Source organism: Paralichthys olivaceus, chromosome 18 (genome assembly GCF_024713975.1).
Source record: "Paralichthys olivaceus isolate ysfri-2021 chromosome 18, ASM2471397v2, whole genome shotgun sequence".
Lineage (NCBI taxonomy): Eukaryota > Metazoa > Chordata > Actinopteri > Pleuronectiformes > Paralichthyidae > Paralichthys > Paralichthys olivaceus.
In genome coordinates, this window is record NC_091110.1 from 8595584 (window position 1) to 8613643 (window position 18060).

Sequence of the window (18060 nt, forward strand, 5' to 3'; positions counted from 1 at the left end):
ACTGGCTCCAGCTTAGGAACAGTTCCAGCATTTCTAGAATGTGTATGATTAATTGATGATAGATTACTTTGACATTATAAACAAACTGATTCATAAAAAAAAATTGGGCTCTGTTTAATTAATGCCTGAACACTGCATGGGACCGACGCTGCAACATTATTGCCAGCGCTGCTTCGGGATCAGGGTAGACACACATTATGAATCCAGTATCCTTGTGCTGTATTATTATTATTATTGTTAACAAGTCATTATTTTGTGTCAATTTACTTAGAATTCAAGTAACTTAGTGTTTCCATAAATATTCCTTACATTTCACTTTTAGCCAGAAACAAAGTTTTGAATCTTATCTTTAGATATTGGCATTGTCATCTGTAGTCCTTGGCTTAAAAGATTGATTGAGTGGAATAAGTATTTGATCCGCTACCAACCAGCAAGAATTCTGTCTCCCACAGACCAGTTAGATTAGTCCTCGCTTTAGGAAAGTACTCCTAATCTCAACTTGTTGTCTGTATAAAAGACACCTGTTCACAGAATCAATCAATCAGATTCCAAGAACCCCAGAACTACACGGGAGATCCTTGTTAATGATCTCAAGACAGCTGGGACCACAGTCACCAAGAAAATCATGGGTAACACACTACGCTGTAATGGATTAAAATCCTGCTGCACCTGCAAGGTCCCCCTGCTCATGAAGGCACATGTACAGGCCCGTCTGAAGTTTGCCAATGAACACCTGAATGATTCAGAGATGCTTGGGAGAAGGTGATGTGGTTAGTTGAGACCGAAATCTAGCTCTTTGGCATCAACTCAACTCACCATGTTTGGAGGAAGAGAAATGCTGACTATAACCCCAAGAACATCATCCCCACCGTCAAGCATGGAGGTGGAAACATTATGCTTTGGGGGTGTTTTCCTGCCACGTACCGTGAAATCTTGGGCGACAACCTCCTTCCCTCAGCCAGTACACTGACAATGGGTCGTGGATGGGTCTTCCCTCTTCTGGGATCAAATACTTATTTCACACAATCAATGGCAAATCAATTTATAACTTTTATATGATGTGATTTTCTGGATTCCTTTTTTTTTAATTCTGTCTTTCACAATAAACCTACCATTACAATTATAGACCGTTCATTTCTTTGTGTGCGAGCTAGCTTTTTGAACCTTTGCACACAAATTAAATCCGAGTGGTATGTGCTCCTTTTCATTCATATCTGTGATGTCAAAGCCAGCCAATGAAAACACACCCAAGTTTTACATTTCCTGCTCATTTCAGGGGTCATCTTGAGTTTACTGATTTTATACAGCTTAAAACAAATTGGCTCATGACAATATGCCCTGTGGAATAAACCTATAATCTGCATTGTATCCTATTAACTAAAACCCACGGGCTCACTGCTCAGCCACAAAGTCAGTCAAAAGTCATTCCGACAGTCGGCTTCTGTCATGTTGTCTCAGTGCGCGACTGCTGCCTGTTTCTGTGTGGCTATAAATTAAATTGCATATAGTAAGCATGGTTTGTGTTTTACTATGCTCACTTTGCAAAATTGTTATGCCTCTACTGGCTTGAATTCGAATGTAGCTTCTGTGGCTATGGCTAAGTTTATGTTTCTTTCTACGACCATCTCCACTTCCTATCACTGTTCAGAAAGGAAGGGAAAAACTTCCAGAATACAAGCACTGCAATCTTGGGCCGATGATGACATTTGGAGCCAGAGTTGTGATCGTGGTGTGGAGCTGCGCAATCAACATCTCACCGATGCACTCAACCCATAATTCTCAGCTGTCAGTCGTGATGTTTGACTGTTATTACCTGTCCAGAAAAAGGAACATCAGTGTGATCAGAACTACCTAAAATGACAGAAATTTGACATTTGACATCAAATACTTTTCTCATCAAATCAGACATTTGATGAGAAAAGTATTTGATGTGTATTTCAACATTTGAGTTTGCCCCACATCCCATCTGGACATGGACGAGGCAGGTTTATATGCTGCATATAGTCTATGATTTAATAATGTGTGTGTGTGTGTGTGTCACTCTTTGCTTTGACTTTGCACATTTCTTTTAAATACACACTGCACATGATTTAAGTTCTTTAATTATCAATGGACTTCCTGGCCCACTGGTTCTCTGTCATTTAATCATTGAAATCTTTGGCAGCACCAACTGGACTGTATTGAATTACTGATGGACACTCCCCACAGTAGCGTCACTCACTGGTTTATGCAAAGCCATTTTGAAGGCTCGAGTTTGGCATTTTGTTCCGATGGAACAAAGTTTTTTAAACCAGAATTAACCATATTTGGAGGAGTGGGGGTTGTTGAGTCTGACTGAGAGCTTGAGGACACCGCAAGTCCACCTACACCTACGACTTGCACTCATTGGATGGAACAAGCTGTCAATCACACAGTATCCATCCCCCCCTATTTGAATCTTAAAGGGACGATAATTTGCAATATTAACATTGTGCTGCATTGAAGAGAACGCGAAACTGGACACGGTAAACAAACTCCAAAGGAAAATGTTAACTGATGTTATGTATCAAGTGAGAACAGAGTCATTTTCTTATGGACTAGACTTATGGAAACCCATCTGTCACCCTTCTGGTGCTCAATCGAGAGGTATACATGTTTAAGGCACTTCCACACTGGTTTCACTTTCCAAACCCAGAGTCTCCATCCATTTTTATTTATGCTGCACTTTTGGCACTGACTGAAACAATTGCAAGTATTAATGTCAATTAAATGTTGAAACCGTTTATCCAGATGATTTCAAACTTGGTGGATTTGTAGCTGTCCGCAAACGAAGTATAGGTTTTGTGGATGAGGAGTTTTCTAGGAGGAAGAGCGACACAGACAGAGATTTCTAGAATTATTAGAAGAATTTGTATTTCATACTTTATGTATTTTCATTATATTCTGCTTATTATTATTTCATCACTCCTGGGACTCACTGAAGGCAGCTGTAGCTTTTGAATGCTTAACATGGACAACAAAAAAACTAACTGCTGACAGAGACAATACAGCATCTGTTCTTTTAGTGGCCTTTTAGGTTTTTTGTCTTGAATTAGAATGGCAGGTGACTTCAAATTATATTTTTCATTACATCCTCCCTTTGTCTTTATACATAGAGCAGAACTATTTTTGTTTGTAGCTGATGTGAATGGAGAGAACAAGAAAAGAGTGTGGGAGCTTTGTTGGGTCTGTCTCTTGCTCTCTTTGATCACTCTGTGTTAATGCTGCTAAATTCATGATTTAGAAGCTCTTATTTACATATTCATTACCTGTTTGGGCTGTCAGACACAGGGATGAGTGTGAAACTTGATTTGCAGCTAATAAAGATTATCTGTTATACACACACTGTCAACCTACAGCGCTGCGGATAAAATTATTATTCTGTTGTCACAACATCAGCAGAAAAAGGCAAACATAAACAGAGGGTAAGGCCAGAAGCTGAGCTGTGAGACTGTACATGAAGATAGATGACCTGACAGATGCCTAAAAGTGAATCCAAAGTGGTCTGGATGCTGGCTGCAGTACAGGTCATAAATAATGGCTCCTCCATGTCAACAGATGGGACATGGACCAAACTAAAAAGTCAAAGTACCCTTTAAAAAAGTTTTACTTTACGTTACTCTCATTTGTCATTAGTTCTTATCACATTGATGTTTTTCAAGTGTTTGGTTTAATTGGTTATTTGATGCAAAAGAAGAATAAAGAGTGAAACGACAGCTGAGACTGACTCACTATTGGTCGAGTGGGGAACTTGCTAACACCCAGATCACTACTGCACAGACCCTGACTCCAAATGCGCAAGATGGTGATATTTGTATATTGGATATTTTGGCTTGGTTTCTGTACAGTGGGAGGAAGTAGAGACATGACATCCATCTTTATTTACAGTCTATGGTCGGGCTGGAATAAAGAGGTAAGAGTAGGCTCCTTACAGGTTTCCTGATAAAATTGTGTTACTATGGGCAGTACCTCCATTTGTGGCTTTGAGAGCAGTTTTAACACAAAATGGCAGTTTTTCACACTCACTCTAATTGGGCAAGAGACCTTGACTACTCACACTAAATGGGTGAGAGATCTTGAATCCCATGCATTTGGGTTTCTGTATTTTTGCGATTAGCGAACAAACTGCTTGACGAATGTCTTAGAAAAGTCATATCACAGCGATCGAGAAAAACGGTTTGATACTTTGTGTGAATGTACGTCAAACTTTGTGGGAGGAGTAGCAGAACGAAAATTTCGCCCATGGGAATGCATCAAGTGCACCACTAGGCGGCAGCCATAATAAGCCCGAGCAATAATAATATGAGTGTGATGCATTGCAGGGTTTAAAGCTACAGTTGTAAAGTATAGCCACAAACATTGTTTTGCAGGGTTTCTAAAGATTTAATAAGATCTCATTAAAAATATGTAAAATGCGGCTTATTATCTGTTTCATATCATATCGCCCACTGTATGAAATAATGATGGAAAACAAGTCGAGATATGCACAAAAATTATGATTTATTTATTTTTTAGTACTGAAGTAGCACTAAAGAAGAGAACACAGCAGTGAACATGTCATGAAGTATGTGTGAACATGGTACAGTATGAACAACTGATTTTATTTTATTTGTTAGATTATTCAGATCTATTTTAGACATGCACTTGTTCCTCTACAGCTTTGCCTTGACAGCATTACACTCTATGACCCCAGCTGCTAACATCTGCTTTATCTCTTCTGATTTAAAGCCGTACTCGTCCAAGACCTCGACTGTGTGCTCTCCAATAACAGGGTCGGAGGTGAGGCAAGGCACCGCAGGAGTCCGAGAGAGCACCGGGGCTGGGCGGGGGCTTTCCTCCCCATCAGAGTCCTTCACAAAAGAGCCTCTTTCCTGGTTATGTGGGTGTGAGCTCACCTGGTCAAAAGACAACACAGGTGTTACGCAGGCGTCCGTCCCATCAAAAATCCCGGACCACTCTGCTTGGGTCTTTGAGGCAAAACGCTCCGTGAACATCCGTCGCAGCTCTGGCCAATCACTGATGCTCATCTGAGCAGGCAATTCTGCAGGGTCCAACTCTAAACCTGTGAAAAAGAAAAAAATGATGTAGCCTAATGGAAAACCATGATTCAATAGCAACAAAGGATGTAAAATTAAAAATGTCTGAGGTCTCAGAGAAGTGGGCACCAGCTGTTCAATCCTGATATCAAATCTAAAGTTCACAAAGTCTTTCAGTTGGAAGGTTATTTTTTCATTTACCTCAGCGATGTAAGTTATTGAAATTTCAAAAATGCAAAATTACACGAGCTGAGACTGTGTCGTTGCTACTTTCTGATGTCGGAAGGTCGGTGGGAGGGAACATCATGTAGGAGAGAAAAAGTATTGTGAAAACTTACAGAGGACAGGTCCAAGAGAGTATATCTTACAGATGTACCATATGAATATATATACTTTTGTTTTGTGTTGCATTACTGAAACAACTTTATTTTTAGAAAAGCCTTTTGCTGCATTTCTGATTACTTTCAGTAACGTAGACCGTTAAGGTGAGAGCTGCCTTTCATTTTGTTGCACTGAGAGACTGAAAAGGTAAAGAAATTAGAAATATATATTGTAGTGATATCGGTTGCTGCATTTTTAGGCGTGTATCATGTGACAAAGTATTCTTTTCTAGTTGGGAAAGAAATCTCAGCGTTTAGAGATGTAAAGTATTTTATGTATCTATGTATTTTGGATGTGAGATTATCTGTTGGACTTAGCAGTGTGTCTACCGGTGTTTTGTAAAAGTGAACTCACTAAAGAGAAATTAGGTAAAAAAAACTGTACAAGCTTCCTTTGAGGGAATCACACCAAAAACATGCAATTATTAGTTTTGGCTGAGGAGAGCCAGCTGTGTGACCTTCACCTGCAGAACCGTAGAGGTAAAGGAGGCACATGAACCTGAGATACCTGCTGAAGATGCAGAGGGTTTCCCCACAATGCAAACGCTGTAACCATCCCACCACCATCGAGAGGAGAGAATTGCAACATCCCATTCTTAGTAGCTCATGCAGTTTCTGCTTGTAGCAAGGCGTTGCTGTTCATTATATTATATGTTTATCACTGTTAACATTTGCTGTAACTTTGTGTATTCACGTCACTCATCATCTAATGCTATTGACATCCTGCAAGTGAGATCACAGCATGAAACTGGAATCCTATAATATGATCACACCTCTGCTAAAGATGATAAGAGGTCGAACTAGACCTGATTATCTAGATAACATACAGCAGCGTATTTTAGCTCCTTAATCGATTTTGTTGCTCTTGATTGTGAAACAATTAAAGGTCCAGTGTGTAAGATTTAGGTGAAAGGGAACTATTGGCAGAAATTTAATGAAGAATAATCTTCATGATATTTTCACTAGTTCATTTCATCTAAATTGTATGAATTGTAGTTTTCTTTACCCCAGAAAAGGCCCTTTATATTTAAATACTCTATATTTACACTGAGGGGACCCTCTCTACGGAGGCCGCCATGTTTTTTACATTAGTCCAGACTGGACAAACTAAACACCTTTTGAGTTTTTATGACGATTAAAGGCTACCACAGGTTATTTTTCATGTTTGGAAGGAGAGGGTGAGGTGAGGGGTGTTCAGCTGCAACATGCAACTTCAACACTAGATATCACAAAATTCTACACACTGTACCTTTAATAATCTCATTAATATTTCCATAGTTGTTTCAGTCAGGCAGGTGGGACACAGCTAACTCTAAGCTAAGTGAGTTTGTTACTGACACTCAGGGAGGAGATATAACTGTGTTATCCCATTTATTGAATGGCATTTTCCAAAAAGGCCAAAAGGCTCAGTCACGTGTGATATACCAGAATTTATAACCAGAAGTCTCACAGAGGACTAACAGGTCCTGGACTTCAGTGGATACAATTAATTTTTTTTGGCAGTGTTTTCACCATTGGATTATTTATTGCAGAGGATCTGTGCTGGAAGAAACCGCCACAATGTGATAGTTACTGTGGACGGTGTGTTTTGCGATAGGATCAATAGTACACAAGAACCAGCACACGTCCACATGATTAGAGTGAACACCTTCTCCTAAGCCAACCTGCTGGAGAATGTACCCTTCATTGCACATCACAGTATCGTATTGTGGCTGCTTATGGCATGAATACTTCATTTCGAACAGTGGCCAGTTGCCTAGGAACTGCTTTTTGTTTCGGATCTCAAACTTTAACGATTCTTTCACAGGCGAGCAAGAGGGAGAGTCGTGCGTTTCATTTCATGCTGTGCCCTATTCGCTTCCCTTGGGGTTTTTTAATTGTTGCTGACATGGTACAGCACATGTGAGACAAACCACCACTGTAATAGGTCCAGTTCAGACCTGGTATTTTCATCCGTCCTGACAGATCTGATCCCACATGGGCAGCTCACACCTGGTTTTAGAATATGTCTCCACATGTGAGAGCTTACCTCCCTGCTCTATATGCAAATAACCATGTGCATCTTTTCAGTGCACAAAGAGAAAATTATGTTTTTAACCAGTAATCACTGACAGATGTGTTCTTTGTCAACGTGTGTCTGTGTGAGAGGGGGAGATAGAGCGAGGGAGACAGCTCAGTGATGAGCGGTCACAGATGTAAGATTTTACCCATTTGAAGAAACAAATCAAAATCAATATGTGGTGTAGTGTTAATATTGTGGTAGTGGCCACAAATCAATCGATGTATGTGAAACACTAAGAAGAGACTGTAGCAGTTAAGAGGTGGTCCTTCAATTGTGGCACAGGATACATTTCAATCAATCAAATTTTATTTGTTTAGACCATGTGACTTCCTTTGTCCTTAACCCTCTAGTACAGTGAGGACAAACTGCCAACAAATGCATCCTCAATGAAATGCTTGGGTGTGTTCACACTAGAGAGAGTGTACCTGACAGGTTGGGCCGGATTCATACAGAAACTTTGAAATGATATTTGGGTAAGCTACTGAAATGTTTTACATTGCACATGCTTGTAATCGGGGGAAAACATCCGGACGAGTTTGGACACAAAAACATAATGACTGTCGGGTTTGGTTCGTTTTTTCTTTCATCCTCAGATGGGTTCGGACAAAAAATTGCAGCCTGTCTAACACTCTGGACTGATGTTAATACTGGATCTGAACAGGGTCACACAAGTATAATACACACCTTGAAGTAGCTGTCTGTAGAACTGTGGTTCTATGGCACCTACAGCCATGTATTTTCCATCTGAAGTCTGGTACGTATCATAGAACGGCGCTCCGCTGTCCAACATGTTCTCCCCTCTAGAACGGTCCCACATACCAATACGACGAGATTTCCATATAAATGAACCCACATATGCAGCTCCTTCCACCTGAGTGCAGAGAGAGCGAGGAGAAGAAGAGTACACAAGGTCGGTGAGGTTTTACATTATATTAAATTATGTTATAATATATTCAATTATACTTTCTATGCATAATTACTGAAGTAATATGTAAATTACAAAGGACAGTAAAGTGAATATAAAGCACCTGTTTTCACTAAAAACAAGAGCTGTTCATTTTGTTATTTATGTATTATTCTGCATGCTGGCAGGGCCCAACTAGAATGGAACTCAGTAGAGCACTTAAGTCCGCCAAGGCCCAACAGTTTGCTTAAATTTAATTTAAGCTGTACCACATTGCACAAACTCATAGATATCAGAGGACCATAAATATGCCTATGATGATTTTTTTTTCATGAAGATCCATTTATTATGTCCCGGGGTGTCAGTGAAAATGCCAAAAAGGAACAACAAAAAATATCATATCGAATGTAAATGAAAGCGAAAAAAAAAGAAGCTGGATCCTCCTCTGAGCCGCTCCAAAATTGAATGGGTTTCTCTCTGACCCATACTGCATCCTTCCACAAAGTCCGTCAGTGCGTAACTAACAGAACAAAAGCAACAAACAAATGCAGATGAAACCTTAATCTCCTTTGTGGAGGTAATTATACCATCCTATATGACCCAAACTAAAGCTTATATAGAATAAAAAATATTTTGGGGTCATACGGTAGGAATTATCAGAAGGTCAGAAAGTGATGTCATATGATAATGCATTAGAGACACAATCTGCATCTTAATCAGATTATTAAATGATTAAGATTAAGTCATTTGTCATTATATGGTAAAAAAGGTTTGATTTTTGGTTGTTTGTCGCCAGGATTACACAAATGCTACTAAACAGATTTTTACAAAATTTAGTGGAACGATCTGACACGAGCCAAGAAAGAAACCATTACTTTTTTTTTTCACTTTCTTTACATTGCAGGACTTGCAAGGCATTTATCAACATTTTCACCAGTAATTCAGAGAATAATTCATGGTTCTTGATGAAAAAAACCCTGACCTTTAGGGGACTCTTTTCTATGAGTGTGTGAAATGTGGTGTGGCTTGATTGAATTTAAGGTCACTGTTGGGCCTTGGAGAAGGTATATGCGCTCTATTCGTTCATTCGTTCATTCATGCATACATTCAGTGAAGAGAAAACTCAATAAAAATGCTAACAACCTTCCGTCTACAATCCCATAAGCACATTTGTCTGCCTTAAGACACCGTTTTTTTCATAGTGTAGCAGCACCTGATATGCTTGAGTGGATTCCAGCAGCAGATCTTTTCAAGCATAAGATTTGTGAGTAGAATATATACACAGACGGTGAAACGTCATGCTGCTGCAATAACAATAAGTTGTTGCAAATCACTGGTTCAATACCTAATAAGAAAGCTTGTGAAAACACTGCACTTCAGGAACTATTCGTTCTGTTGACGTCGACTGCATTCGCCACCCGCTGCCTTTACTCAATAATGTATGTGAGTCTCCGTATGTTCACAAACTGGTCCTGCTGCAGCTGCTGAACAAATGAAACACCTTGATCAGACCAAGGGTAATCAAGGGCAAATTCAAATGATGCACTTGCTTTGATTTCCCCAGTGGGACAATCAAAAAGAAAGAAAAAAATAACTGTGCCTGAAAAAAAATGTCGTTCTATACAGCAGATGAGCGAGGGCCGCAGGACTACTTTCACTTGTTGCTGCTGATTGCAATTCAATCAGTCTAACCTGTAATGAAGTGTGAGCTACTTTTTAAAAGAACTACAGAAAATGGTGGGGGGGGGGGTTAAACATTTGAAGAAGTAACACACACTGGACTTTTCTAAAATGGCTCAACTACCTTGTATTTGCATTGTTGCTCTGTGATTCATTGGGGACGAAGCACGGAGGAGAAAACAGCTCTGACTCTGGTCAGAACTTCAAAAACTATACTCAACATCAAGACTGATGTGTGAAGCAATGTTTATTGTTTAATTATCTGCTGCATTTCTGAAGTGTAAAATCTTGCCTCTGAGCACAAAGTACTTTGTGTTGTTTGATGAATCTTCAACCTGGTTTATACTTAATCCTCACTAGTACCTGTAGCCACACAGCCTCATTAATATACCTTGCATGCGATCTGTTTGCTGGAGGGTGGCTGTCAGTCTGAATGTGGCCTAACCCACACCCAAGGCTGTACCCATCTGCTTTTTATGCAAAGCGTCCCCACTAAAATATTCTTAAGGTTGTTTTTTGTTGACACTATAGAAAAATGTTTTTGCATATTTAGAAAAATTAAAAGAAGACAACATTTCTCTTTGTGTTTCTATCGAATCAACATGTTCTGTGGAGCCGTTGGTGGTCCACTGATTCACTGCCACAGCACACGTTTCCTACAATCTGACAATATGTTTACCATGTTTGCATCAATGATCTGTCCTTTCCCAGAATTTGACCTCTCCAGCAGTGCCAGGACTATCCCCAGGGCACAGGTCAGACCACCGCCAGCGAAGTCTGCTAACAGATTCAGTGGAGCATAGGGCTTCTCCCCACTGCGACCCAGCCGGGATAAAAGGCCTGTTGGGGAAATGATAAGACAAAAGCTTAACACAAAATGGAATGAAAGCCTTGCAGGTGGAAGAGTAATTGAATTCTGGCCAGACCATAAGCTCTGAAAATGAAAAGGAGAATCAGTTAGTCGTTGTGCCTGATTGAAACAGGAAGTAATAAAATCTAAAAAAAACAAGGGAAGGTTATCAGCCCCTGCAAACAGGAATGTTTCTATTGTGTACAAAGCGGTGCAGCTCTAACAGGACACAAGTGTAAATAACATCTTCTATAACAACCTCTAAGATTAGATTTTTATCAACCACATAAGTAAAGTGCCTTCTTAACTTGAACTTTCTCTACTTTCTTCTTCTCTGGGAGAAAAGAGGTAATCTCACTCTAGCAGGTGTCTCTAAAATCTAGCAGCCCCTTTACTTTAAACCTCTTTTACACTATAATTAGCGAGTATTCGTGGGTTCTTTTAAACGTGGGTAAACAAAGAGATTTACTTGATTCCAGTTGTCATGGGAGGAGTTTGCCTTTCCGATTTTTTCCCCCAGTGAGTCATGTTCGACATCACGAATGCTTCACATTCCTACAATAGAACACTCCATATGTTTATTCATAGTTATTGACTTCAGGGATACCTGCACTGAATATTACCATTGTTGAGTCCAATAACTGATCCTAAAAGCTTGTTTTCAGTGAATTAGCAGAACGAAGGCCCTTTTTACAGCAAATCTTGATAATCAGGTTGCCTGGTGAATAAACAACTACAGGAAACATTTAAAATGGGGCGAACAGAAAGGCACTTTAACAGTATATATGTAAGGAAAATATAAAAATTGAAAACAAACCCTCTCAATAACCTGTAGTTTTGCAGTCATGAGGGCTGGGTCAGAAAAAAAGCTTGTGGTGGTTTACAGCTGTCATTATTTAAACTCAGTTCGGAAGTACTTCTCGCTTTGGCTGTCAAATAACTATATGGTTGGGATACCTGCATCACCCTCCAGTGGTACCTGAAGAGTGGCAAATATATGCACGTCTAAAACTTTTTTATCAAATATACATTGTCATCGTTTCATCATCCTCGCTTCACAAATATTGACCTCCCGGAAAATATCCAGAACCATTATTCTGGATATTTTCTAGTTTTTTTTTGGACGTGTTATGCATTTAATGAATATTTCAGTCAGTAAACTGCTCCTCCCATCTTCAAGATGTAAGCTAGGGTGTTGAATAAAAACTAGGTTGTCCCGTTCGAACAGTTTCAGGAAACAAAGGGTGACAAGAAATCTGAGCTGTGGTTATTTTTTAGCTTTGAGTTGAATACAAATGTTTAGTGGTAAATCCAAAAAGATTGATTAAGAGATTCAAAAGAGTTTGACAAAAACAGCAAGCCTTTCAAAGACTGCTGGTCGAAGTCAGGTTTTAAAATGTTGTTTTTCTTGCCATTTTCCAAAAAGTCAGTGATAATGCAAAAGTGATGAGACAGGTACATGGGGAAATCAAACCATGTGAAAGAAAAGGTTGGATTCCTGCACCAAGTCATTAGAGAGTTTACTATAGAAACTCAGTGTTGACATTCAAACAGGAATTCAGTCTTTTCTTTCACACATTTCTGAGGGTAATAAAAAGTAGAGCCGATTTGGTCGAAACAAAGATCACACAGTGTCAGTGAGTTACACATTTCTTTTCATCCACAAATATATACACGTGTGTTGTTACCTGACATGGCGAGGTAGTTGATGTCATGTCCAGCTGCAGTAGAATAAGACCCACTCTGTCCATATCCTGTCAGCCGAGCGTAGATCAGCCGAGGGTTTTCCTTCAGCAGCTCCTGTGGCCCGAGGCCCAGCTTCTCCATCACACCTAGGCCGTTACAAGTATGTCGACAAAATATGATTGATATACAATAAAAATCTGCATCTGCGTATATGTTGGCTCTTGCTCAGTTTAAACCAGGTCTTCTAAAGTCTGTGAAATGCATCATCTTTAAATATGACATTATCTTCTCAAATGGATTCATTTAAAGGACTATTTGAGGAGGAAATAAGCACCAATTAAAGAAAAGGCCAAATCAAATTATGTAGCAAGGTTTTTGTCTGCACTCCCCTACTCGTTATCTCACAGCCCGTCAGACTGGGTTCTTTGGATGGGGCCAAACCCCCAGGCTAGGGATATATTGAGTAAAATGACTAATTTAAGGCGATCTTCTATCTTCTAGTTCTTGCCCTCTATTGACTCCACCAGCTCATTCTCTCTTTTCCTCAAATCACAACCTGACATCTTGAGCCAATCATCTGTAAGCTGTCAAAGTTTCAAATGTTCTCTCTCCACTTCTGTCAATCAGCTGTCAGCTCAGTACCGCATCGCTAGGAGACCCACCTCAACCCCTGCACCACACCGAGTCATCCACTTCAACCATCCAATCAGAAGCCTTTCATGAGTCTCCTCGAAACGCATAATTCATAGGAGTGCTACCGAGGTCTTCTATTTCCTGCTAGGGTCTAAGTCTAATTCTCTGCTCACAATGTTAACAAATTTAATTTCAATCTAATTTACTCCTTATTATTTGTTCCTCTACAAGTCTCTCCTAATTTAACGTGTATAAAGTAATAAAAGCTAATTCCACCTCAAACAGCTACAAAATGTTACACATGAGAAATAACAAACAATGTGATGTATCTGTTAATACTTCTGTACTTTGACCTAAAAAGGACTTTGCGTTAGTGTCACATAAGGGCCAGGGGTCTCACCTTTACGATAGGGCTCTAGGACCACATCAGACTGGATGCAGAGCTTCCTCAGCAAGTCCACACCCTTCTGGGTCTTCAGGTTAATGGCCACAGATAGTTTCCCCCTCGCCTGTGTGTCCAAAGCCATGGCGACCTTAGTCCGGTCAACACGGACCACCTTGGCCCCGAAGTCGGCCAGGATCATGCCACAGAACGGTGCTGGAGCCAGGCCCGCCAGCTCGATTACTCTTACTCCAGCCAGCGCCATGATGAAAAGACTACAAGGTAGAATGTTAGAATGCAACACCACAGTTAGGAATTTCAAAATAAATAATATTAACGTGAGCTTTTCACAGCAAAATGTTTTTTTATAAAAAGCTGAAATGAACCATTATCCACAACACAGCAGCCCTATAATCTGCCCTCAGCCTCCAGTTGCTTTGTGTATGTTACTTGATAATTGCCTCTCTGTGAGTTCTTTGTTAGATCTAACGCTCCAATGGTAAATATATTTGTACATTTTTAAAAACATTCTTTTCATTTTCCTTTGCACTGTTTCCCTCTTGGTCTTTATATGTATAAGGTCGGGTGTAGTGAATGTCTTTCCATGTGTTTCTTCTGGTGACCCAGAGATTTTTAAAGCACGACTTTTGTGTGTGAATAGAATAATACTGTATGTGTATTTACAATAGAAAGAATACTTGATACCAAAACCAAAAAAGACCAAATAAATAGGAAATATGTAATAACAATGAAGGCTGAATACTTAAATGCTTAAATATTGCACAGTGTGTGTGTGTGTGTGGGTGTGGATGCAGCCTGTTGACTTGCACAGGGTTGATATGTATTAATATACTATTTATTCAAGCATCCTCAGGCCTGAAGAAAAAGCTGTTTTCAACTCTGATGGTACGAGTCCAGGGAGTCCTGTACCTCCATCTACCGGAGGGCAGAAGGGAGATCAGGCTGTTGTGGGTGTGCTGTGATCATTATGACCATCATGGGCTTCCAGAGGCACCGCCGGGTGTTAAGCTCCTGCAGGCTGGACAGTTCAGATACAGTGATGTTCTCTGATCGTCTCCAGGGCCTTGGGAGTCTATTCAGAGTTTGCATTAAAAAAATATAATCTACGAAAGTTTGCTGATTCCATCTCTTGAAATAAGAGGATTGTTGAGCTGATGGACATTTCTTTGTTAGTTAGTTAGTTTTTTGTGACAGTCTACATTTTGAAAAAAAAAAAAACCAAGGTGGCGCCAGCATGCAGGAGACAGGACACGGCGTATAAATACTCCTGCGGGAAATAACATTTTGTTTACAGCACTGGTGCAAGCTTTTATCGACAAAAAAGCTCTTGAATCAAATTGTCTTCCCAAGTTGACATAGTCGTCTGCATCTTCCACTTGTTTGGCATCTGTCACATGTGAGAACTGTATATATCGACACGTCCACTGGCTCACTGCGTATTTTCCAAATATTTTCTAGCTGTATTCTCACATGTGCTCACTCGCACATTCTCCGGAAATTTTACAGGGAGCAGGAAGAAAAGATTTAGGAAAAGGTCGGGAGCCAATGACTTGGATATTTGCATCCTCGCAAGTGATCAGACTTCAGTACATGTCTGAAAACACATAGGAGATGATTTAAATTGAGGGTCGTCACACCAAATACTGATTTACTGCTCTATAAGCTAATTAATAACAAAAAAAACCTATAATTTGCAGTATTTCTTTAAAATCATACTCATTCTTTATGCAATTTGCACTGTGCTGTAGAAAATGGCGACACAGAGAAGTGAGATGTGGTGGTTTTCTGTCTTTTCACTTAATGCTGCAGGGACTTTGAACCTGAGTAAAGTACAAGTTAGCCATCTCAATTTATTACGTCTTAGTGACAGACTTTAAGAGGAGCTATGTTTGTTTAGAACTCTGTTTGTTAAATCCTTTTCTGTGTAAATAAAGACTCAAGCCCTTTGATGCAAACTGCTCTGCTGCAGTGTCTTTAACAATAACAATGGAATATTGTTGTGTAAATTGCTGACACAGAGTTTGACAGGAAATCACTGTTGCATATTACAACATTATTGTTATGGACGACCAGGAAACAATCCTTATTAGACTATATAAACATATAGCAGGGAGTCAAAGTGAAGTCACAGTTGAGTGTTACCTGAGTTTATAGATGGAGGACAGGACGTCTCTGCTGTAGGTGGACTGTTTGTTTGTTTATAAGTTATTAAACTATATAAACATATAGCAGTGAGTCACAGTTGAGTGTTACCTGAGTTTATAGATGGAGGACAGGACGTCTCTGCTGTAGGTGGACTGTTTGTTAATAAGATATTAGACCATATAAACATATAGCAGTGAGTCACAGTTGAGTGTTACATGTGTTTATAGATGGAGGACAGGACGTCTCTGCTGCAGGTGGACTGTTTGTTTGTTTATAAGTTATTAAACTATATAAACATATAGCAGTGAGTCACAGTTGAGTGTTACATGTGTTTATAGATGGTGGACAGGACGTCTCTGCTGCAGGTGGACTGTTTGTTTGTTTATAAGTTATTAAACTATATAAACATATAGCAGGGAGTCACAGTTGAGTGTTACCTGAGTTTACAGATGGAGGACAGGACTCCTCTGCTGCAGCTTTACAGCTCGTAGTGTTTCTGCGAGTCTGCTGGAGGTGGAGTGATCTGACACGGTTCAGGCGGAGGAGCACAAGGCAGCGACACAACTACCACAAACATTCAGCTGATGATGACACGCGTTCAGAACTGCTGCTATCGATCAGTCCGCACTTAGAGGCACTCGCCTCCGCTACAAAACAAACGGTGGAGACACAGCTTCGCACTGGTTCCTGGTTTCACCCGTGCTCCTCTGTCCCCTCAGTAGTTCTCAGCTGTCGTGCCTCTGTCTTTAAACAGCTGGAGGTTGAACCGGAGACTCCGCGGTGTCGATACCCAGAGCTGACTCCGCCGAACCGGGAGCTGTTCGGTGTGCGCCGGTGAGGAAAACAAATGCACCTTGTTCCTGACGACTTCCGTGATCTCAGCGCTATGGGGTAGAGGCTTCTGGGAAATGGAGTTTAAGATTGAATATTGAGTTTGAGTTTTCTGTTATGTATATAAAAGTTGCATATTCTAAATACATGATATATTATAAACAACATTGAAATATATATTTTTACTTTCATTTTGGAACAAGCTGCCAAAAGAATTTCCCTTGGGGTTAGTCTTTTTCTTATCTTATCTTGTCCCCCTCCCCCTACAAAAAAAGAAAATACACGATATACAAACCAGATTACGCCAATCTTCAAATTATTCTTTTACGTATCAAGATAATAACGTTCAAACTGTGGATACACATGAATCATTTCAAACTTTTCTGACCATGATGTCGTGACAGTCTCCTGTACACAGAGGACCACAGAACTGAAATGATTGTTTTTGTGGACTAAAGTAATCTGCTGTTCTCGAGGCTCCTCCTCTCCCCAAGCAATTGCCTCCTTGCCTATAACCTTAGATAAGAACTATCATTAGGATGGGGATCCTTTTTTAAAACACAAGGCCTTTATAAAACTATCACCTAACTGTGAGCCAATGTTCAGGAAAGGTTTTTCAGAGTGGCTTTAACACAGCCCGCTTCTTTACTGTGAAAAGTCATAACCAGGCTGTTTGGGCAATGGACAGTCAGATCATATCCTTAGAGTCAAACCTTGTGACTCTCATAATTGAAGCCTATGTTTTGTGTGTATTTTAATTTATATGAAAACCAGTGGTGCTTGAAATTACATTTGCATGCACGACACTCTATTGAGCACTCACTTAACACACACACACACACACACACACATATATATATATATATATCTTGAAATTCCCTACCAAGTTTTTCAACTTAAAAAGATAACACAACAGGGTTTGAAAGAAAATATAACTTTCACTATGACAGGTCTGTACCTGTTAACATAAGACATAAAGTAGAGCACTACATGAGCGTCTTGTTCACATGATTTACTTGTTTGTTGATCTTGAAGATGGATGTGATGTGGATATTATTGTTATTTGTAGTTACAATAAGATTTATTTTTGTTAAATCGATAATGAGCTATCATGTGTTAGAGAGGTTTCTGATTTGATGTTGGTCGTTGTGTGTTATAGTCATTGAATTATGTGTTGCAGCTCTTTTGTTAGTATAAAGGATATGGATGTGTAATGATATTTCTTTGTTATTGAAATTCTGCATCAAAAAGTTGTGGGGACCCCTGCAAGAGTAGCCAGTGTTACAATACAGTGGCTAATGGGGGTCGAAATCAGATGTTATTGCAGCAGGAATTGAAGCATCGCCTACTCATCTGACATCCTCTGACTTGCTACAGTTTCATTATGAACACAAAGTATTTTTACACTTTGCAGTGTTTTTGCATATATTGA

At 39.8% G+C, this 18060-nt stretch overlaps 1 protein-coding gene across 1 annotated transcript; it reads right to left on the bottom strand.

Annotated features, from left to right (window-relative positions):
* Positions 1-4501: 4501 nt before the first annotated feature.
* Positions 4502-16697, bottom strand: amacr (alpha-methylacyl-CoA racemase). The gene is made up of 6 exons (XM_069513452.1): positions 16235-16697; positions 13650-13906; positions 12619-12762; positions 10760-10920; positions 8181-8367; positions 4502-5080 (listed from the first exon to the last, which is right to left on the bottom strand). Exons 2-6 carry the CDS (start codon positions 13894-13896, stop codon positions 4671-4673), a joined length of 1149 nt encoding a protein of 382 aa, XP_069369553.1. The 5' UTR covers positions 13897-13906; positions 16235-16697; the 3' UTR covers positions 4502-4670.
* Positions 16698-18060: the final 1363 nt, after the last annotated feature.

What these genes read in the sequence shown, in the direction of transcription:
- amacr (XM_069513452.1), bottom strand. Translation starts at nt 13,896, where the DNA reads ATGGCGCTGGCTGGAGTAAGAGTAATCGAGCTGGCGGGCCTGGCTCCA. An exon ending in CAACTACCTCGCCATGTCAG is followed by an intron (nt 10,921 to 12,618) that starts GTAACAACACAC and finishes TTTCCCCAACAG; the next exon opens with GCCTTTTATCCCGGCTGGGT. An exon ending in CTACAGACAGCTACTTCAAG is followed by an intron (nt 5,081 to 8,180) that starts GTGTGTATTATA and finishes TCTTTTTCACAG; the next exon opens with GTTTAGAGTTGGACCCTGCA.